Genomic DNA, 24,491 nt, shown 5'->3' on the forward strand with positions numbered 1-24,491 from the left:
ATCTCAACTATCACCTGATTAAAGTGGTAAAATTTACTCAGCGAAGACTTGAGTAGTGGAGATGATTATTTATTGGCTAGGAACGACATGAGGTGGCTTTTCATGTTTGATTCTCCAAGAACTTTGGTATTAGATCATTGGCCTTTTATTGTCTGTTTTTTTCTCTTTAATTTAGCCTGGGAAAACAGGGTTTAATACATGTGTGTCAAGTGTCGCCCTTGATTGGCTCGTGCAGTACGCTACTCTCCTATTGTATGGTGTCAAGTGTCGCCCTTGATTGGCTTGTGCAGTACGCTACTCTCCTATTGTATGGTATTTTTCTTTAAAATATGTATGTTCATGTAAAAACCATGTTTATGCGGAAAGTGTGGTTCATTCAGCCTGTATGAAGCTTATCTGGGATGATTACTTACACACACGATTTAACCCTGTTATTTTCGAAAGCGAGGCTCATTAGTGTAAGAAGTCATGTATTGTCCTTTGTATAACTCCGTATAATTGAAGCTTATTCCTCTTATCTTTGAATCATTCCAAAAAAAATCTGCAAAACTGCCATGAACTACTGTAGAGATGATATATTCTATACAATATAACTCTCAGATCACTTATCGCAGCTTCAAAACATGTAGAGTTTCCAATAAATTTTACTGATATCTGGCTTAATCTCTGCAAGATCTTTCAGACTGGGAAACCAAATACATGAAAAAGAGTTGTACTTTATTGTAGTTTCAGAAACATTTCTGCACTTTAGATGGAGTTGATTATTTATTTATGTCATGCAAATGGAAAAGGAATAAATTGAAATGTTCTTATCAATGCAACAATGGCCTAAACTTTTTTGCCACTGTTTGTTGAATAAAGTCTGAAATAAAGAGTAGATGTGTTGATATTAAAAAATCAAATTTAAATGTCTAAAGTAACAATGTTTATATATAATTTATAAAATATTTCAACTGAATTCAAAAAAAGATTGTTAAACTTTAAAAAATATGTTAACATGAAAGAGGCCACATTTATTACAAATCTTAAATCAAATGTGAACGTTGGCCTCAAGAATGTCCAAGCCAAGTTTGAATCTTGGTCATGTTTGTCCAAAAATAAGGTCACTCTGTCTAATCTAAAAAAAATAAATTGTTATCACTCTCTAAACCACACGTGTGACTCAAATTTGATGACACTTGGTTAAACTCTTAATCTTAACATTTTCTAGGTTGATCAGTTCCCATCTTAGTCATGTTGGTCCAAAAGCAAAGTCACCATGAGGTCATTTACTAGAAAAAACCTTGTAACCTCTCTAGAGCCCTCATTTATAATTCAAGCTTGATGGAACTTGGTCTTTATGTTTATACTGAGAGAAAATACCTTGGCCAAGTTTGAGTAATGTGCATCCCAAACCTATATCAAATTATAAAAAACAAAGCCATTTACCTCTCTAGTGTCTACACATTTGACTCTATTTTGATAAAACTTGGTCAGAATATTTATCTTGACAATATATGCTAACCGTTAATCTTGGTCATGTGAGTGAATAAAGTAGGTCACCAGGCCAAATCTTAGAAAACCCATATAATCAACTTTTATGAACTATTAATGCAACATGGTCCCAATCTTTTCCTTAAAAATATGAAGACCATGTTAGAAACTGGGTCAGGTTTGGTAAAAAACTTTATCACCAGGTCAAGTCATCTATAATAGTATACCTTGTACTCAGATGAGCACTTTAGGGTTTCAATTGCCCTCTTGTTACTTATTTTGCTATAGTAAAACCTTGTCAACACTCTAGAGGCCACATTTTTTTTCCCATCTTCGTGAAACTTGGTCAGAAGATTTGTCCCAATAAAATCTTGTTATCTCAGGTGAGCCACTTTGGGCCTTTCAGGCCCTCTTGTTAAGCATGCGTTGTCCATTATAGAAAGTTTAATATAAGACCTTTGTTAGTAGATTAAAGTTTTTAAGGCTTCATCTCCAAACCTTAGATACTGATGAGCAGCAAACAGCATAAAACCTGAACAGACTGCGAGTTACTCGCAGGCTGTTCTGGTTTTATGCTTTTTGCACATAGCCTTTTTCACTTTGCTTCTAAGTGGGAAAGGGTTAACAGAACTATTTATGAAGGCTGAATTCAAGAACAGTGTCATTAATGTCTGTTCAGCTACTTACATGTTCACTATTCACTGATTTGTCTGGCGTCATCGGGTAGCTCAAAATTGTGCTTATCATTGTTTTATTGGGAATTGTGCGGATTTAAAGCCTCTCCAAAAGTAATCAATGTCAAATAATCTGGTATATAATAACACTTTTTGCTGTTGTGTAAATATGTCATTATTTATGTTGTAGCTATAGATGAGCCAATACTTTCAAGTGATTAGATTTTTTTTCAGTCAAATTACATAGCATTTATCCTTCAAGTCCATTGATTGATTATCAATATTTGCTTATTGATCTAAGAATTGAATGGTCTTTTTCTGCATTTTATAGGTGTAAAAAGTGTTGGAAAATTATGCCTAATCAACATACCGGTAAATGCAGGCGACCTTTATGCATGAATTAGGCGTAATTTTCCAGACAAGCAATGACACAGATAAAAGGCATAACAACGATTAAATTCTTATAATTTAATGTCACTTTAAAGTATTTAACAGCTTTAACTTTAAGGACCACCACATATTTTTGATTTTCTGGCATATATGAATATTGTTTCAATTTTGGCTTCTTCTTAACATTAAATTTGTGCCAGACAATGACATCATTTTATTGACAAATGTAAAGCAACTTATTGATAAAAAGTAGTACATTCATGAATATGTATGTATACATTTGCATGGTGTATAAGGAAATAAAACTTAGGGCATAAGAACGGATTAACCAAGCAGAATGACCCATTTATATGAAAACGCAAAACGTTGTAATTATAAAAATCTCAAAAAGCTGTAAAATTTAACAGACTTAAAATTGCTTTTCTCCAAAAATTTTACTCAGAATTATGAAATTGTGTCTAGAGATGAGAAATTGTATAAGCTTTGCTTGTTGACATACAGTAAATATTTGCTAAAATGTTCTTTTAACTAAAGTTGAGTGTCCCAATATATAAATGGCATAAGTTTGTACAGCTGAAGGTTCATTGAAAATTTTATCCACTGGTATGTTGACTTATTTTAATACAAAGTAAACATCTTATTCAATCTAAATTTCATGTAAGTGGTATAAAAATATATGATTTAAACAGGACAGGCCAGCCAAACATCAAAATGGACCAGTATCCACATGCAAGGATAACCATAGTAATGTAATTATGAGTAAATAACAAGGTTAGACAGTTAGTTTTGATGAGTAAATATGAGTAAATTTGGTCCAGATTTTCCAGAATTGCGATATTAATGCAGACAAAACTAAAACTTTTTGTTGAAGTGAAAACTATACATTGGGTTACAGACATTACTTGCATCGGCTTAAAACTATCGCCCTAACTATTCTACAAAATTATGTTGCCAAAATGCCAGCAAAGAGCTGTTGGACTGAAAAGATATTGATAATTCAATGATGATCTGTAACTTACAGACAGTAAGTCATTACTGTAAAAGGAATCATTCCTCATTTATTACCTGATTGAAAGACTCATAGTATTAATTTTGTTTTTTAGACTGCATGGTTTTCCGGCACACAAAAATAGTTCTACCCAGTGCTGACACTGAAAACATAGGATTTTCACAATTATCAAACGAAAGGGACATTTGCATGGCTCTGCAATTAACTGACATTTAAAAAAAGAAGTGTCCATAATATTAAAACTTGCAAGTCACTTATCCCTTTCCCACTAAGAAGCAAAGTGAAAATGGATGGTTATGTGCAAAAAGCATAAAACCAGAACAGCCTGTGAGTAACTCGCAGTCTGTTCTAGTTTGATGTTATTTGCTGCTCATCATGTAATTAAGGGTTGGAAAATATAGACAATGACAATTCGTTTGACTTCTTTTCTGATCTTTGGTATTGTAATATTCTAGGACAAGCTACGGGTCAATCGATGTTGTACTGACAGTGCAATGATGGGTCTGATATCACCCAGAGACTTTGTGGACCTCATCATCAACAAAGAAACCGACTCCTATATATCCACCAATGGTCAGATACTGGATATTTAATTATATTTTACTCAGTTAGGGCCATGAATGATCAGTGAGTGGACATTTGACTAAATCTGTCTTCTATGTATCCAAGAATGGTCAGTAACTTGATTCACAACTTTATCTGGCCCCTACATATCCATGCATGATCAGTTAGTGGCTATTAATTCATTCTGACTGCTATATATCCTAAACATGGTCAGATACTAGCTGGACGTTTATACTAGCTGGACGTTTATACTAGCTGGAAGTTTATACTAGCTTGAAGTTTAAATATATCTTACTCCCATATATCTACCAAAAGTAACTTAACATTTCACTATATATCTGACGAATTTGTGTCCATTAATAGTGGTCATTTACTGGAGATATAACCGTATTTTGTCCATGTTATCATAATGACATCTAGCTTTGGGGTCATAAGATAATATCCATACAAACACGTTACTTTTTTAAAATTAATCAATATTTTATATAATAATTATGCCCCCCTTCGAAGAAGAGGGGGTGTATTGTTTTTCACATGTCGGTCCGTCCGTCCACCGAATGGTTTCCGGATGATAACTCAACAAAGCTTACGCCTAGGATCATGAAACTTCATAGGTACATTGATCATGACTCGCAGATGACCCCTTTTGATTTTCAGGTCATTAGGTCAAAGGTCAAGGTCACGGTGACTTGACACAGTAAAATAGTTTTTGGATGATAACTCAAGAACGCTTACGCCTAGGATCATGAAACTTCATAGGTACATTTATCATGACTCGCAGATGACCCTTATGGTTTCCGGATGATAACTCAAGAATGCTTACACCTAGGATCATGAAACTTCATAGGTACATTGATCATGACTGGTAGATGACCCCTATTGATTTTCAGGTCACTAGGTCAAAGGTCAAGGTCACAGTGACAAAAAACGTATTCACACAATGGCTGCCACTACAACTGACAGCCCATAATGGGGGGCATGCATGTTTTACAAACAGCTCTTAATAAACATTTGATGATTTCCTATTGCTATGTCTTTTTATAGCTTTCATTTCTCAATTCATGTTCACTTTTACCAGTTTATTTGGTCACCCGTATGCAGTTTCTCACCAATTCATAGCATGGTAGTAAGCTGAGAGTCATTCTTTGGCTGTACTTCAAGGTACTTAGTAAAACTTGCATAAATACATTGATGTACAATTATTGTACAATCATGGCTGTATTGTTTAAGATCTATTTAATTTAAAGCCTAATTTTCAAAGTCCTTGGCTTGGTAAGAATGAATTTTGGGTGTCAAGTAATATTTTCTAAAATGATTTAAAGGCAGAAATTGCAATCATTATAAATTATTTATATTTTGCAATGTATTACAATGTCGCAGCTTGAGGTTTCATGAGTCATTAAATTGAGTTGTTTTTATTGCATTTTATAAGATGATAGGAGGGTTATATATGAATGGGTATGGAGCTATTGAAATTACCCTGGTAGGTTTATGAAATGCTTTTAGGTATACAAAATTAAGGCCTGAATAAATGGATCAGTGTTCAGGAAGAAAGATGGGTAATTTCAGTAGCATTTTTGTTCATGCAGGGATTTGTTTAGAAAAATTTGGTCTTTAAAATTTAAAGTTTTAACTGTAAAGCTATCAATTGTCTCGTGTTATAAAATGACATTAACCCACTTATGCCTAGCGTCTAGAAAAAGGCCTTGGCAAACAGTGTAGACCCAAATGAGACGCCACATCATTGAGACGCTGCATTATGCGGCGCCTCATCTGGGTGACTGCGCTGTTTGCTTAAAGGAATTTCTGTAAGAAATATTCTAAATAAAGAAATAAATATACTAGACATCCCAATTTTTTTAAATAAATTGATCCAATTTAGAAGGATGGGAGAGTCCACTAAGCATAATTGGGTTAATTAATGTAAGATATAACATCAAAACAATATCAAGTCATGAGTTATAATAATAAGTTTCAAATGGAAGTTTTAATTTGAAAAATCTAAAAAACAGATGTCCAGTCTCACATATTTACTTCAAAAATAATTATTTTACAGTGAAGCATTCCAAGTCATGGACTGGATATCTAAGAAGCTGCTTAGGTTCTGCCTGCATCATCAAAGAATTGAATGTTATTTCTATCATACTTCTATCTTTTCCCTCACTGTTTTATCATATTAACATTCCTGTGGTATAAACACATAATACATGGTATATGAATCTCATCTTACAGGAACGATTTGAGAGATTTTTGACTTTTGTTATTCAGATAATTTTGAATTTACCACAGAAGTTAAAGAAATAACAAAACAAAATGCAATGAGCATTTAAAAAATGATAAAAAGTGAAGGCGATGCATTGAATGGAGCCCTGAGCTGGAGTGTTTATTTTAGGTAATTAAATATTTGTTCTTGTCCGCCTATATTCAGCTGACTTAAAAAAACTAGCTCCTTATTAAAGATCTTAGAGGTGTAATTTACCGCAGAGTTGTGCAGTTTTAATTCTTTCAGTGATGGAACCGAATTTTGAAGGCCTTTGCAAACAGTTTGGATCCAGATGAGATGCCACAGAACGTGGCGTCTCATCAGGATCCAAACTGTTTGCTATCCTGATAGTATTCTTTAAAAAAATTTTTTTAAAAATGCTAATTTTAGAAATTCAGCAGACGACATTTTAGCAGACGACAAATTTCCTAGCATGCTAAGGATTAATCAAACAGAGATCAATGACCCCGTTGTTCCTGAAATATCATAAGGCATGTGAAAGAAATACTGAGGTACTGAATACATGTAATAAAATCAAATAATTGGAGATTTTGCTGGTTTGGCATTGTTAGCAGAAATAATATTATGCTATGCCCCTGGTAAGGTGGCAGTCACAATGTCCGTCTGTCAGTCTGTATGTCGGAATCCTTTCCTGAGTTTTTTCCTGAACACTTTCAGATACTTACCTGATTTTTGGTATGTGAATCTACTTGCATGACTTGCAGATCAATTTGGAGTTTCCTTCTGGTCCATTTGTTATTTGCTAAGTTACAGGCCTTGTACTTACATTTTTTTCTGGATTTTTTAATGCAATGTTTGAAGATACTCAGGACTCGTTTTTGTGTGAGTCTACCGACACGACCTACAGATCAAGTTTGAGTTGGGCAGGTCCATTCATATTGGATGAAGTAGCTGGCCTTCAGGACTTACTGCTCTAAAATAGCTGCTTTGCAGCTTCAAGGCTTAGAAGGGTGCATTATGTTTCACAAATACATCTTATTACTTACAATCTTTTAAAGGTGGGTGACAGGTTACCATGGGCTATTATTTTGTAGGATTTTTTTTATCAAAAGCAAAACATTAGGCCATTAGATTTTTGGTAATAGGTCTTTTTTTTCAACGGTTTTCACCACCATGCTTATTGTCCCCTACCGGTTTCACCGGAGGGGACTTATGGTTTTGCGCTCTGTCTGTCTGTCCGTCTGTCTGTCTGTCTGTCTGTCTGTCTGTCTGTCTGTCTGTCTGTCTGTCTGTCTGTCTGTCTGTCTGTCTGTCTGTCTGTCTGTCTGTCTGTCTGTCTGTCTGTCTGTCTGTCTGTCGTCTGTCTGTCTGTCTGTCTGTCTGTCTGTCTGTCTGTCTGTCTGTCTGTCTGTCTGTCTGTCTGTCTGTCTGTCTGTCTGTCTGTGAGTCTGTCTGTCTGTCACACTTTTCTTGATCCTGCGATAACTTTAAAAGTTCTTCATATATTTTCATGAAACTTGAAACATGGATAGATGGCAATATGGACAATATGCACGTCATTTCATTTTGTTACTATGTCAAACATTCTGGTTGCTATGGCAACAAATAGACTAGAAATACTGCTGAAAATGGTGTTTTTCTGGATCCTGCGATAACTTTAAAAGTTCTTAATATTTTTTCATGAAACTTGAAACATGGATAGATGGCAATGTGGACATTATGCACGTCATTTCATTTTGTTCCTACATCAAAAAATTCTGTTTTCTATGGCAACAATTTAAAAAAAATCTGACAATGGTGGAATTTCTGACAATGGTGGAGCCGGTAGGGGACATATATTGCTTGGCAATAGTCTTGTTTAGTTATGCATTGTGTAATTATATATATTTCAGTAAATAGGTTATTTAATAACTGAACTGAAAACCTCCAAAGCTGATTAGAATTCTTCAATTTACTTTTCATTTTACTCTATGAACAGTCTTCATACAAATGTACAAATGTTCTCTTTTTACTTTTAACAATTTTTGTCCTTTAATCTTTATCGGTAGATACCAAGAATGTATTTATTTTCATGATAAAATCCCGTTTAATTTAACGGACAGAGCCATTCTACATTACGAAAGCCCTAAAGTGTTGTCGGTTCTCATAAGAAAATCTCCCTCTTTAATTTTCCTTGGTTTTAATAGGAGACCTCTAACTGTGAACATACTTGTATACTTGAGTTGATAGGCTCATTACAGACAAAATCAATGAACTAAAGGAACATTAAATTTTTGAGATATGGAAAATGAGATCATAGTTTTGAACTCTATGGTTTTGTTAAGCATCCTGTTTCTTTGAACATTTAGCAAAGGGTTTTGTTGTGCTGCTTAAAATTAAACAATTGGTAAACTAGGAAAAAGCATTTGGTGTTAATGATGTATTATTACCAGGGTACAACATTTGTCAGGAAAAAAGTATCTAATTGCTTGCGATTGGTAATTGAAAAGTAACCTTTTAAATATTGAAAGTACATGATGTAAGGATTTATGTGCCTGTGATGTTTCTGTAAAAAAAAGTATGAGCCCAATGTGGGACAACCAAGCTTAATTCATGGGTTAAAAATTATCTCACAGAAAAGCCTGTGCCCATACAAGCTAATCAGGGACAGCAATTTCCACTTTTATGGAATTGTTTTTTTGTAAAGGAAGTCTGTTATAATGAAAATCCTGTCTAGGCAAATAGTGTTGACCAGGATTAGCCTGTGCTTACATGGGCTAATCTGGGAAATTCCTTATGCACATGTATTAATCCTCATTTTCCAGAGACGTACTCGATGATCATATCTTATTTATTATATACCTGTTTAATGCTTTTTACAAAATACAGGTTGTATCAATCGTTGAAATAAAAAATCCCGTATTACGCCACTTGTTGTTTCCAATCCGTATTACCATACTAGCCGGACTACATCGACCCATTTAATGACGTCACATTACGCGCACCGAAAATAGAAATATTTTATATTACGAAATATATTACGTAGTACATCGTGTGACGTCATTTCTGTGACAAACATAATGGTTTTATCTAAACTCTCTGGAATTTAAAGACATGTCGGACGTGGTGTTTTTTAACAGTAAACTATTTGTTAAAAACATAGAACAAATTCAAAACGTATTTTGGAGTGTGTGTTTATCATGCATAAATGTATATTTCGATAGGAATACAATAAAATAGTTTGGTTTAAACTAAGTTTCGATAAAGACATGGAAGATAGAAGTGGAAGTTCATATCGTTTCAACGTTTTTGTTATAAACATCGGATTAAAATTTAAAGTTGTCAACTTAATTGTTATAAACATTGGATTAACGATGGCATTTAGGTAAGCGTTTCGGAAACCTGTGTTTTCCTGGTTCGAATGTTTACAAGTTAATTTACATAAACTGTATTCATACGCGTCTTAAATAAACTTTGGCGTACCAAACTTTTAGTCATTGTTTTGTCAGTTTTGTTAAAGTAAAAGATACAATTGTTAACTGTTTTCGTTAGTTGTTGTGTATAATAAAAGGAATATTACGCTAGTCAATTGTTCCAAGAGTTTTAGTTTGTATCACTCTCGTGACTTGTGCTATTTCACATCACACTCGAGGCTCCGCCTCTCGTGAGATACGTCATCACACAAGCCACTCGAGTGATACAAACTCTTGGAACAATTGACTAGCGTAATATTCCGTATTGTTTGCCTTTTTTCCTAGCTTGAAGTATGCAAGGTGCACTAACACACATTTTTCTATCATGCAAACCAATGAAACAATTTGTTTAATACTGAATGCAAACAATCGAGGAACAGTCCAAGAAATGTTGTGTATAAGTATATAGATTCTGAAATGTTGTGTATAGATACTCTTTTTGAAATGTTCTGTATTAATGTATACATTCGTTAAATCCTACATAAGGATTTGCTATGTAAGCAGTAAGAAGACTGAGTGTTGTTGATGTCATTTTGTCATATTTGTTATATTCTCTTGAATGGTTTCCTTTATGCCCTTAATAGGCTTGGTGTTATTTTCATTAAAATGTAGGATGGTATTATCATGATATGTTAAAGTAAATCAATATAGTAGCTAGCCGCAGGTGTCATGAAATAATTATAATGGTGAATACATATATCTTATTTAGCCACAAAATATTAAAGGTGAATCAATGCAGTAACCAGCTGCAGGTGCTATGTGCCGGAAATGCCATGAATTCAACAATAATTGAGTGCAACTAGTAAGATTGGCCTTTAATGTTGTTGTTTTTTTACAAGAATAATAAAAATAAGATAAATTATTGAACAAAATGGCAATGTTTTAAGACATGTATATGAAATTTCTAAAATGTTTTTTTTCAATTTGGATTTGTCGAGTTATACTGCAGCAGTATTTTGGTGAAAACCTAAGAGTAATCAATATATTTAAAAAAGAACATACAATCTTGTAAATTCTTATGATGTTGAACGCATTATTTGAGTCGCGTTCTGAGAAAACTGGGCGTAATGCATGTGCGTAAAGTGTTGTCTCAGGCTAATCAGGGACGAAACTTTCCACCTAAATTGGATTTTTGCTAGGAAGAGACTTCATTAAAATGAGAAATGTCATAAAAGGGGAAAGTGTTGTCCCAGATTAGCCAGTGCTGACTGCACAGGCTAATCTGGGACGACACTTTATACACATGCATTATGCCAAGTTTTCTTAGAACGCATTATTTATTTCAGCTGTCAGTTTGCGCTACTCCAAATGCCCTGAAGAAAAGAAGTATGTGAGAGGATGGAATTATCCATGTGGTCTTATATGTGAAAAAGTACCTGGGTAGGTAGGAGTAACTTAGTGGTATAACTTAAATGGGTACTTAATTACCCTTATAATACATGTAGTCTATGATACCCTATTTAAGTAGCAGTAACCAAGCTGTAAAGTTTAAATTCTAATTACTCATGTGGTCTTATATGTGAAAACGTTCTCATGTAACTGGAAGTTAACCAACTAACAAACTTTAAAAAAAGATCTTGTGGTGTTTTTATGTAAGACAAACACAGGTAAGTTGAAGTAACCAAGTGACAAACTTCAAATGTGAATTACCCATGCTGTTATATATGTAAAACAAAACCTATTTTAGCAGAGGTGACAACATTTCACAGGGGAATCCATATGTCTGTCTTTTATGTGAAACAATACCCTGCTGAGGTTAATGGAAGGGATGAGGTGGCAATATTGTAAGGTGGAATGAACAAGTGGTCTTAGATGTCTAACAATACCCGTGTATAAGTGGAAAGAAACAGATGACAGCATTTCACAGGGTTATGAACGTGTGGGTCTTTTATGCCAAACAATACCCAGGTTAGTGGACGGAACATAATGACATCATTTCACAAGGGAATGCACAAGTCTTACATCTCAAACAATTATACAGGGGTAAGTGCAAGATACCATGTGACATTCCACAAGGAAATGCACTTGAGGTCTTATATGTGAAAAATCCTTGGGTAAGCAGAAGGCATCTGGTGACAACATCACTTACCAAACTGCTAGCAGTAAACATGTATATTGGCTAAATTAAGGATGAAAGTTAGAAATAAAGTTGCTTGTACTCTGCAGATTTTTCAGTCCTTTGATGTGAAAATCCAACAAATTGTGTGAAACTGTAAAATATCAAAAGTTGAACAAGTATGTTTCTGTCATGTTGAATGGAAAGTTTTAACAGAACATTTTGTCAATCAAATATTGCATTTAAGTCACTTAGAAGTCTTGAGCCCTGTTTTGTTTTTTTAGCGAAATTTGTGTGCCTATCACATACAAATAATTATTATCTGAACAATGTGGATCGTCATTGTGTTGCTTTTTTGAAGTTCAATGTACCCACATATTAAAAAGCAACCTTTTCAAACACATTTGGATTTATTAAAGCTCAATGCTTACGGTATGCACCGCACGCACACTCTTTGCACCCTGTAAACCAAACATGTTTTGAGCAATTCAATAAGAACAAGGAAATATTAAAAAAAGAGGGGCACTTTTTAAAATGTAAAGACCATGTGTTCCATGTAAATCAGAGCATTCTCTCTAACGTGAAAACTGCTATCGCTCCAAGTATTTGCCTTAAGACATGCAGCTTAACTTGATGATGCACACCGACAAATAATTAATGAGTAAAATACTTGTGTACAGGTATATCCTCTAACAAACTGATTATTAAGATTTTGATGTGGAACATAATCATACTGTATTTAACAACAAAAATATGGGGCAATTTTTATCGGGATGTTTATATTTAAAAATCTTGTTATATTTTCATAATTATCTTTCAAACTTTTCTATTAAAAACAACAACAAAAGTTTGTATGTCTTGCAGAAAATACATTAAATACAATTGAAAGTTAATCATCATATCCATAGCCAACAGTGTTTATGAATATTTAACTCGCTCAGAATATTTTATAGCTGTTTAAATTTATATCAGGTGACAATGTGTGCTCATCATTTTTAGCCAGCTTTGTTAGATTGAGGTAATGGCCATTCTAGAAGGAAAAATAAACAGAAAGTTAACCGACTATAACTTTAAAATTCATCGGAGATTCTCTAGGTTTTTGGCCAATCTTGATAAACTTTTGGATATAGCAAGCTTGTATCGAGAGTTTGGAGACCTTGCTTAAAGTGATATTATGGGCATTTTTCACTGTTGAATTGAGCTGAAAAGAATTAACAGGTCAAAAGAGTAAGTTAAAATGTGGTTACTGACCAATTATCTGCAACTCATCTTGCTACCAGTTGTTTATAAAAATATATTTTATATTATATATATTACGTGACCCACCCAGTCCTGTAAGCCGAAATGATCCGTAAAACAAAATGGTGTCTTTGTGTCGTATAAACGAATCTTCACTAAAACTAAATTTAGGTTCACAATGTACATGCGTGATCAGTTGTCAAACAAAAGTACGGTTGATATTCAAATGCATTATTTTTCTCTTTGCGGGATATTGTTCTAGTATGTTGATGCTGCAATAACAAATATAAGTGTATATGAAGGGAAAACACCAACAATAAACAATGGTTGCGATAGACACCTATAAACTGTTAGATGCCCATAATATCACTTTAACATTGTATTTCTGGCATGTTGGGTCAAGGTCACTGTTGCTTAAAACTAGAACAAATGCTGTATAGATACCAAGATGAATGTTCGGTGAATGTGTGCAGACATTTTTGTGTGCCAGTTCCTAGCATGTGATTTCATGGTTACCAGGAAGGTCAAAATCTGGGTCACTGATACTTAACCCATTTATGCCTAGCGTCTAGAAAAATGGCCGTGGCAAACAGTTTAGACCCAGATGAGACGCTGCATCATGTGGCGTCTCATCACGGTCTGCGCTGTTTGCTTAAAGGAATTTCTGTAAGAAGTATTCTAAATATAGAAATAAATTTCTAAATTGGATCAATTTATTTCCAAAATTAGGGATGTCTAGTATATTTATTTCTATATTTTGAATATTTCTTACAGAAATTCCTTTAAGCAAACAGCGCAGACCCTGATGAGACACCACATCATGCGGCGTCTCATCTGGGACTTCACTGTTTGCCAAGGCCTTTTTTCTAGATGCCAGGCATAAAGGGGTTAAAAATGATTTCCCTGAACCAAAATTTCCAAAAAAGCAGAAAGTGTTGTCCCTGATTAGCCTGTGCTTTCTGCACTGGCTTATCTGGGACAACACTTTACGCACTTGCATACGACCCTGAGTTATCCCAGAACAAAGATCTAATGCATTATCAAACAACAATGGGCACACAATATCTAACAACTTAACAAAATATTAGATACCAAAAGATTCTTAATGATGTATTTAGCACTGGTACCAGATACAGTCCCCCTGTAGTGATATCAGGACAGTCTGCAATCATGAAATCTAACCATAGGGCATCATGGATCTGCTGCATTTCGGTGCAGATATGTAAATACAGCAGATAACCAAGTTGATGTGAAGGAAATCAGAAGGAAAAACTTGAAAAATCTTAACTGGCAGGAATGTGCAGCCAGATCTGTTACATGGTAGATCATGTGCAAAATCGCTTTAAATAGAATATGTGTATATTTAAATCTGTATATCAGATCATTTAAAACACTCCTGTTGCAATGTTCCAAAGTATATTATTACAGAGAGATTTTCCGCAGCATTTCTGGTCCAAGCCCCCTCAAATCTGAAATTCTGCATCTGTCCCAGTATATGGGATAACAATCATAATTTGAGGTGCAATCAATTGATGTCTAAACTGTCTGGTAATATCACAGGAAACAAGTGCTGAAGGCTGTAATTAATGCAGAGCAGTAAATTTTGCATGGTTTCACTTGGTAATTGTCACTCCATTATGATTCCTCAAATAGTCAATCTCTCAACACAGGAATGACATAACTGTGATGATGTTTACAGGGAATTACAATGTTAAAGTGATCTTGTTGATATGTTTTGTATTTAAAATTGAAGAAAGATAAATTATATTTTTGATTAAGTCATAGACTGGTGTCTATTGATTTCTTTTCCAATTAGATTTAACAATCCATTTATCTGAGTGGGTTGGCATTATTAGGTACTAATTGATTGTGTCTTGGAGTGCTTGTTGAATTGTTTCAACAAATACATTTATTACTTGTAGGCATTGTTTACTTCACAGTTAAGTCATTTCATTATTTTACCAATATTTCATGCACATTGAAGTGTCTAAATTTATACTTCATTGTTTAGTTTCATCACACATTTTAGCTGGTTTGAGTATGTCCTGGCATTGATAGGTTTAGAATTATAGAAATAAGATTTTTTAAACCTTCTAATTTAAAACATGAGGTATGATAATGTTATCCATTTTTATAGCTTTAATTTAAAACTTTGTTTGCATTTAAGTTTGTGTTTTAATTATGTTTGAATTGTATGAACATCAAACAATATTCAATAAGATGCACAGCATAGATTGCTATTGTAGACAAATCACTTAACCCTTTCCCACTTGATCAGAAGCAAAGTGAAAATGGCTATGTGCAAACAACATAAACCAGAACAGCCTGCGAGTAACTCGCCTTCTGTTCAGGTTTTATGCTGTTTGCTGCTCATCAGTATCAAAGGGTTGAAAAAAAATTCTTTAAAAAACTTGAATCTATTAAGAAAGGCCTTTCATTAAAATTAACTTTCTAAGACACAACAAATGCATCAAAATATGTATCTATGTGGTAAAGGATTAAATATCAAATTCATATGTGCTTAATGTTTTAGTTTAAACATATTTATTTCTTATGGCATGTACAATATATACAGATGTTACACAATATAAGCAGAAAAGGATTCAAACGAAAGAAGCAAGTTCTTATATAGTTTAATGTTTTGATTAAGTAATGAAAAAGTCTCTGCTTATTTCTGTCATTACCTCTTGATTAATTTCAGTGAACCTAACAAGACTAAGTTGATAAGTCTGATCCAGCCAGATATCGGTGGAATGTTGCCGCGCAGTCTAGTTGACAGTGCAATCCCTGGCTCAATGACGACGTTCTTCTCCGAACTGAAGGAAGCCTTGAAGAAAGATGGCATCATGAACAACGGCAGTTGAATATAGCCCCCCCAGCATAGTCCTAAATCAAGCGGTTTCCATGACAAAATAATTATACTTATTTGGGTGTTGTTAAGCTGTTGCTATGGCAGCAGACTATTGGTGTTGTGTTGAGATGCTGTTATGTGAGTGATTTGTGTAAGTTTACCGTAGTCAGCCATATTTTGTAAATCCAGTTGAATGAATTCAGATTGGGACTGACCAAGATCTCTTTCTTTTCTTAAGCCAAAAGTGTCTATATTTATGTACCTATTGTTGTTTATTTATGATATTTATGTGTTGATAAAATGTGTTTTTTATATCATGTTAGCTTTAAAGAGTAAAAATATGTTGAAAATCACTGGTTATTTGTAATTTTCTCCTATAGAGGGGATTTTTCAAGTATCAATACGAATCAAATAATTGTTTTTGTTAAATTTTAGTTTGAACTATAGTTTGAATACTTAGCATTTAGCATTAAATACACTTTTATATTATGGTTGTAAACGAAAAGAAAAAAATATTGGTGTTGAACTTGTTTTTTATTATTATTTCATTTTTGAAACTTTTAGCGTTTTTGGAAAGATGTGCCAATTTTCCTTCAAAATCTTATTTAAATGCACTTAAATTAAGTATGGACTGAAATTTATGACACATAATTCTAAGGGAGCCTACTTAGTATAATATACCAGACAATTTAGTTGCTTCCCTTTACTGCAGTTGTTTGTCTGAACAGTTTTTTTATTGTAGGTTAGTAATTTAACCATTGTTACTATTAAACATTTAAATATTCTTGAACGATAATACTGGTTCATTAGATTATCTGACAATTATATATAAGTGTCATATTTTTATTTTTGACTCTACCCATGTGAATGAACACTAATTAACACTTATTAAATCTTTCAAATTTTTATTGAAATTAAAAGTGCTTGATAAATTATCACAATGTTAAATTTTAAAACATGTTTTCTGAATATTCAGGTGTTAATACTCTCACATACTTGCAAAGCAATCTGCACTTCAAGAAAAAATGAAAATCAAAATTTTACAAATTATTATTTAACTTTATTTTGTCTTTTGTATGTATTCCATGTCATTTGTATGTTTATTGATAATTTTGTTGAGCTTTATTTGTATAACACAGTTTGTTTTGTACAGAATTGTTACAAAAATGAAAAATCAAAGTACACAATGTTCATGAGTACCTTTGACTTAAACTGTTAGATTTATGACAAGGGGGCCAAATGTCTGAACTGTTAGATTTATGACAAGGGGGCCAAATGTCTGAACTGTTAGATTTATGACAAGGGGGCCAAAAATTTGAAGTTGCTCACCTGAGATAAGAAATAACTGATCTGTTTAAACTTATTTTGACAAATTTGAAGAGCCTCATGGAATTTCACCTGGATATCATAAAAAAATGGATTCTGAGCAAGTTTTACGATGATTGGGCAAAAAATGTGGCCTCAATAGCGCAAGCTTTTCAATTAATTTGAGCGAGCAACCATTTTGTTTACACCATGTGCCTCAGTTTTGAGAGTGTCAACAAGTTTTTGTACTGTATTTTGACTTAGTAATCTATTTTGTTACCCTAAATTACCTAGTTCCAACTTCAGGTGAGATGTCATTGGGGCAAATCTCCTGACCATTTTTTTAAAGATTAGGTGAAACAATTGGCCTCGAGTGTTCACAAGCTTTTTCTTTAATTTGACATAATGACCAACAATTTTATTCCATGGGACCCAATTTCTTACTTGGCAGAGATATTGGGACAACTATTTGACTGAAAAGGAAATCACACAAAAATTACCACGAGCAGGTGGTGCTCAGGTGCGCTAAAACAAACTGTGTTTGTATTTGTGTCTTGCTCTGTTAAAATTGGGCATAATGCATGTGCGTAAAGTGTCCTCCCAGGTTAGCCTGTGCAGTCCGCACAGGCTAATCAGGGATGACACTTTCCGCTTTAATGGTATTTTTCGTTTAAAGAAAGACCCTTTTTACCAAAAATCTAGTTTAAGCGGAAAGTGTTGTCCCTGATTAGCCTGTGCGGACTGCACAGGCTAATCTGGGACGACACTTTACGCACATGCATTATGCCCAGTTTTCTCAGAACAAGACACATTTAAGAGTTTTCTCTGCATTGTGCAATATTTAGCATGGTAATTTATCGTTTAGTGTCTCTCTTGGCACAAGTAATTATATTGGTCACATAAGGTTCTTTAACTTTATTATGCTTTAATGATGTTGCATGAATTATAATTGCATTTGTTATCGAAGACACATAGTAGAAACTGGTTTTGTAATATATTTTCCTTTATGTTACTCACATAAGTGAAAGTAAAACCTGTTTGAATGATACAGATACAAAAATCAATGGTCTTCAAGGGTTTTTATTTGTTAAACATGAAATATGCAAGGCAAGATATTAACTCAGAGTAAAATGCACTAAAAAGGAGTGCTATTGTCCTACTTCTAATTAGGACAACAATACAATCAACAAGCATCATGTTGACATTTGTCTTCCTATTGAACTAAATTGGTATGCCTCCATTCAACAAAGGCAGTTAATAGCAGTTGCACTGTCCATCTGAAAGTCTGTCAAATGTATTTTTAAACATGTATTTTTAATCAAAATATCCTGTCTCAGCCATTACTTGTCCATATATTCATGGATTTTAACATTTCCGACTCAGAATCAAAGTGAAAATGGCTATGTGCAAACAGCATAAAACCATAACAGCCTGCGAGTAACTTGCAAATCTGTTTAGGTTTCATGCTGTTAGCTGCTCACCTGTATCTAACGGTTGGAAATGAAGCCTTGAAAACTTGAATCTAGAAAGAAAGGTCTTTAGTTAAATTTAACTTTCTAAGGGACAACATGTCATATACATAAAAAAAACACATATCTAAGTGGTAAAGGGTTAAAGTACCTTGGCACAACTATCCACCATCATAAGACAACTTGTTGAGTGGAATACTCGTCTCCCTACCTCAAAGGTCAAGGTTAGAGGTTAAAGGTATTATTTGGCCATATCACAGCATGACAATGTCATAAATATAACTTTAATATATTTAAATGGAATTTAAAATAACTGGTGTCATATGCAATCCATAATAAGGCAATATGTCCCGTGTAAAACTGGCCTGCCTATCTTGAAAGTAAAGGTCAAACTTTAAGTGTTCAACTCTAAAATTTTCGCTTAAAACAGCTTGTCTGGACTGTTAACTTTTTATTGTTCATGTATCATGCAATTTTAAGATATCATAAATAACTACCATGAAGAGACAAAGTATACTTGAAAGATTGCACTTACAGATGGAAAGTTGAATGTGAACATAACAACTTGTGTTTTTTTTGCCTAAGTGTAGTTTTGAGACAAAAGTGCAATATGGGGGCATCTGTACCCTACTATGAACACACGTCTTGTTCACTTATACTTTGTTAGATATTAGTTAAAGTACTGGATTTGTTTTGCTGCTATTGTGTTGTATAACCATATATGTTGATATCTACAAGAGACAAGCTGTGATCCCTGTGTGGTGATACAGTGCAGGGGATGTATGGTTGCTATACAACAGTACTTTAATATACCGTAATTACTCTATGTTTTCAGACACTCTAAGTTTTCGGACACCCTTTTTTTAGCAAAAATAATTATTTTTCGTGACTCTTAATTTTCGGACACACAAGTTTTCATCCATAATTAATGTCTCTAAGTTTCCGGACAGTATATTTTACAGCGCTATTTTACCAAATTTCGGTCCTGTTTTCGATATCTAATGACACTTCGATCATGGGGTTTTACAACCAGATGAACATCATAAAACATATGGCAGGTGCATGCCTGAGGGAAACGGACCATTTTATTTGTGTTATTGGATAAATGACCCGGTAAACTGTTATTTAACAATGGTTTTGCCCAATAGCATAAGCATTATGACAATTACCAGGGCTAGTGCCAATTAACAGTTCAATTATCTACTGCAATGGTACGACCCCTTCTTGAAGGTGTTAGACAACAACTATTGGAAATTAACAAACAAAGAAAACTTCATAGTTTGCTTTTTTATTGCGTTAATTACAGGTTCATACTACAAGTACGGTACATCACATGCTCATCTTTGAACTCGTTGGTCAAAGTACAACCTTGTAGTAACTTTCTGTCAAATAAATTAAGCATCTAAAATTATTTAAAATGCAGTGCTAACATATATAACTGTATTTAATACTATATGACATGTTATTTTTTCAAGCGCGTGCTATTACCGGTAGTCATTGATACAATTGACGCTTTTTTCGGACACTTCAATTTTCGACTCTAAGTTTTCGAACACCTGTATTTTGTGAATATTTTTCGTTTCTAAGTTTTCAGACACGACAAAAAATGATTATTTATTACCGTCCGAAAACATAGAGTAATTACGGTACATGAATTTACCCATATGGAATACCTTTGTGCCCGCAGAGAAAATATGTAAAAAATATGTCAATATAAATATAAATATATATAAAGTTGTTGACCATTTAAAAGTACATGTATCAGCTTACAATGTAGCTTTGTAGAATATAATTAACTTCAAGGTGAACACTATGTGCTATGTCTTACTGATGCTATTCATTCTTTAATATACTATTCATTCTCTTGGTTAAATCAAATAGTTTTTTTCTATTTCAATATAGATTATGTATTGTTATTGTTATTATTATGGAAGTTTGGAGACGAACTACAACAATCCATTGTTATTCTATTCTGTGATGGAATTCTGGCCAGATTTCTTTGTTTTGTATTTATTGACGTTTTGTAGTATAGTGACTTGCCATTTGTATTGACATTTGATTGTTTTTTAAGTATTACATGTGAACAATCGTGATGTTAAAAATTGAATATTTGAAATTTCATTATTTCATCCAAAAGAACAAACATAATATCCTTTTAATGTTCCAAGTATTTAAATGTGCTGTATATTTTGATTCTTAATGTATAAGTACATAAAATACTATGTTTTAAGATATAGTGCATAGTATGTGATTGAAATACATTTCCAAATACACATTGACTTTATATTATACGCAGGTTTAAAACAAATACTAAAGCAGCCAACACTTACAGAAAAGCTTCTGCAATAAAAATATTATCAATAATTCAACTTTGCTTTGAAAATTGGTTAGTACTTAATGATCCATTGATTTTGTATGACGGATTTGCTTGTTAAATGTTTTTTTTCTATGGAAACTTTGATGGTTTTGTATTTGCTTCTGTGAGTCTTGAACGGAATAAACATGTTTTGCAAGTTATTTGTTACTTTTTATGCATTTACCAGTACATTTTGAATGACTTTATGCCTTATAAGCTTTCAAAAGGAACTTGTATACAGAGAGTGATAATAAGACCTCAATGCTGTTGAAAACAGAGGAAAAACTGACAAAACAAACAAAACACATTTTCTGTCGATACAAATATTCTGAGGAGTGCTTTGTTAACTGTAGCTCATTTGAGTGGCTATTATCTGAATCTTGCCTCCCAATGAAGTATATACATGAACATCTTGAAATGAAATCATTATTTTGCAACACAATTTCATATTATTTTAATATAACTTGTGGAAATCAATTACAGAGCTGACTGAGAGTACATTTTGTAGGCTATGTTTGTACACCCCACTTACCCACATGTTAGAATCAATTTTTATTTTCATGCTTAAATTGTACATGTCACTTTGGTATGTCATTTTCAGAATCCTATCAATTTTTGTCCATACAGATTTTGTTACCTGTGACATTATCTTAATCAAAGCGCTGAAGGCACTGAATTTGTTCGCTATTGCATAATTTAAGACGCAATTCATTTTTCAAAATTAATCGCAAGTTTAAAATGAACACACGCTATTCACATTTATGAAGAGTGTGTCATAACGCACGGGTCAAGCTTTGAGTGCACTTTTTATCATCCTATTTATTTCATAGAGATAACTTAGACAAAGTTAAAACAACATGGCCTTTTTTGGACGTTCTGAAAGCATAGAAAGAATTATGAAAATGGCAGTGAGAACTGAATATAAAGACAATTTGCATTCACCATCATATTAAATGAATATTGTTGGAATATCGAATACCTATCTCACTAAGAATATAATTTCATGATGAAAATTCCCTGTACAAAACTTTTGATTTTTGACACCATATACAAATTCAAAGTATACAAGATGATCATTGATGAAAATAAATAAATAATAAATCTGCGAGCAATACTTTTTACTCACGAATTAGGTAGTCATGAAGACACCCCTGTTGACCCGTACATTGTTGTTTATGCATTACTTGTAACCCTAGCAGTTCACACGGTGTCAACAACTTACCTAAACATAGGTATAGAGCACTCATGCGCTTTTTCGGCGCAGCTGTTTTACTCAGCTTTTCATCTTAATGACTTACATAACGCCAGCAGACACGCATAAATATTTTGGAGTATTTGATAGGCTGATTCGAGATAAAACCTCTGAACTTTGGCTACATCACTGTGTCTGTGCTCAGCGCAAAGGATGTAGCACTGTTCAGTGTAAGGACTTCCGGACTACTCTTTGTTCAAACGACACAAATTGTGGCCCAGTAACAATTACGCGTTAAAATCTATTTCACAGAGTTTCAGTTTTGCTTTCAAGATGAGAAAACAATCATGACCAAAATAGCATAGTGTCACGATAAGAAGAAAATCGTTCAATTATCCAACCACAATGTTTGCCATACTCCTTCAGCACGTCTGGAAATCGTTCATGAACATCTGGATTGGCTGCCTTTATTTACAAGTTTGCTATTTTAAATTAAATTTTGTATCGAAAAGCATTGTGCTTAAATGTGCCATTTACAATTCGCAATGAGATTTTTAATGACCCTCGTCATACGAAAATGGGTCTTATTCCATATTCACCAATCATATATATATGTATAGCCCACTCAGCCTGCTCATCCCTCAGTCTGCTCAGGAGATACATAATGAGACCATAACAAATTGAGTGATTTTATAGCAAACAGCAAAGCCTCTGACCAGACTGCGCAAATGCACATGTTGAGTTTCAGAAACGCTGGTCGAAACGCATAAGACCCTTTTTCACACGGCTATGAAAGTGTGATTTAAATGTGTCTAAAGAAAACTGCGTTTAAATCAAACATTAACATAGTTACGATATATTTCAATAGTGAAGAAATATACTCATAATACGGCATGTGAAGACACATATGATGTGAACTCCTGTAGTATATTTTTTATCTTCTTACACTAATGTGTGGTTTGACACTGACAACACACATTTCATGCGGTGAGTATGCAACTTATAAGTGAAAAAATCCCACAGTAGTTAAACTTTTGTTTTTATTTTATTTATTTATTTAGAAAAGTAAATTGCAAACCTATTTCAAAGTCAGCGTTTACGCCAACTACATTTTAAAAAGATATTTCTTGTTCTATTTAGTAGTTTTCGGTTTTAGCGATTATAAAGCATTTTTGAGGTATTCTATAGTATACCTGTAGTAATTGCTGAACTCATGCCCAACGTTTTATAAATTGAGAACTGTGAATAACAAGCTGTACTTAACCTTCTACTATTGCGTTGTTAGCACCGGTAAATACAAAAGATCGTCGCTATCTGTTGAGAACAAAAGAACGTTTCCCAGAAATCCCGCTGTAGAAGCATAAACGAGGTTACGAAACAGATCATTTGTATTACATTTAATTGTTATATTCGGTTTTAGCGATTATTAAGCATTTTTGTTGTTGTCTATGGTATCCCTGATGTTATTGTTGAACTGATGTTCAACGTTTTATAAATTGGGAATATAAACAAGCATAACCTTATACAATTGCGTTGTTTTCCCAAATCTATTAATAGCCTCAGATGAACAAGCGTAACCTTATACTATTGCGTTGTTATAGCCCGTGCAATTTGACTCTTGTTTTTCAGCAGCCGCATCTATTAATAGCCTCAGACTGTGAATGGGCTTAGCAAAAATACTACGTCATGAAGATGCAGCTGAAAGTGGACTATTTTGATCATTGATAAACAATCTTAATCATTGATAAACATCTCTTCCGCGACATGTATAATACAATCATTGTTTATTGATTCTTTTCTATATAAGCTCCGTTCGAAACTATAACATTTAACACGATATTCATATAATGTTTCCATTTGTGAATGAATATAGTTGGAGAACTCAAACCTGATGTGGCAGGTAGTAGGCTCTCCGTAGATAAGCCGAACCGACTTGAAATTTTGAGTAACAACATTAGCTGGTCGCGTAAACTAAAAACAAAGTTGTAGTGATATCAACTCTTTGGCAATACTAAGAGTACAAGTTATTTATTTAACAATGCTAAAACCCCATTCATTTGCGTTATTTGACTTGAAATGGTCAACTCTTATTTTTCTCGAAATGAGGAAAAATGACTTTTGTATTAAAATTGACTAGATTTCCAGTAGGATCACCTGGCATGAATAAAACTGAGCCTGGCCCTGGAAAACAAGAAACCGTCGGAGACGGGTGATGCTCCCCAAAGGTTTTTTTTGTC

At 33.6% G+C, this 24,491-nt stretch overlaps 2 protein-coding genes across 3 annotated transcripts in view; both read left to right on the top strand.

The window, feature by feature from the left end:
• Positions 1-21,223, top strand: part of LOC127876919 (stAR-related lipid transfer protein 5-like) — a 34,214-nt gene extending 12,991 nt beyond the window's left edge. The window contains exons 5-7 of the mRNA XM_052422430.1: positions 4,002-4,119; positions 11,073-11,166; positions 15,783-21,223. Of these exons, the coding sequence (XP_052278390.1) occupies positions 4,002-4,119; positions 11,073-11,166; positions 15,783-15,945 (375 nt within the window). The 3' untranslated portion in view covers positions 15,946-21,223. The remainder of the gene's footprint in view (positions 1-4,001; positions 4,120-11,072; positions 11,167-15,782) is intronic.
• Positions 1-24,491, top strand: part of LOC127876904 (high affinity cAMP-specific and IBMX-insensitive 3',5'-cyclic phosphodiesterase 8B-like) — a 406,208-nt gene that overhangs the window by 191,123 nt on the left and 190,594 nt on the right. The gene's annotated exons all lie outside the window — the stretch shown is intronic.

Source organism: Dreissena polymorpha, chromosome 4, assembly GCF_020536995.1.
Source record: "Dreissena polymorpha isolate Duluth1 chromosome 4, UMN_Dpol_1.0, whole genome shotgun sequence".
Classification (NCBI taxonomy): Eukaryota; Metazoa; Mollusca; class Bivalvia; order Myida; family Dreissenidae; genus Dreissena; species Dreissena polymorpha.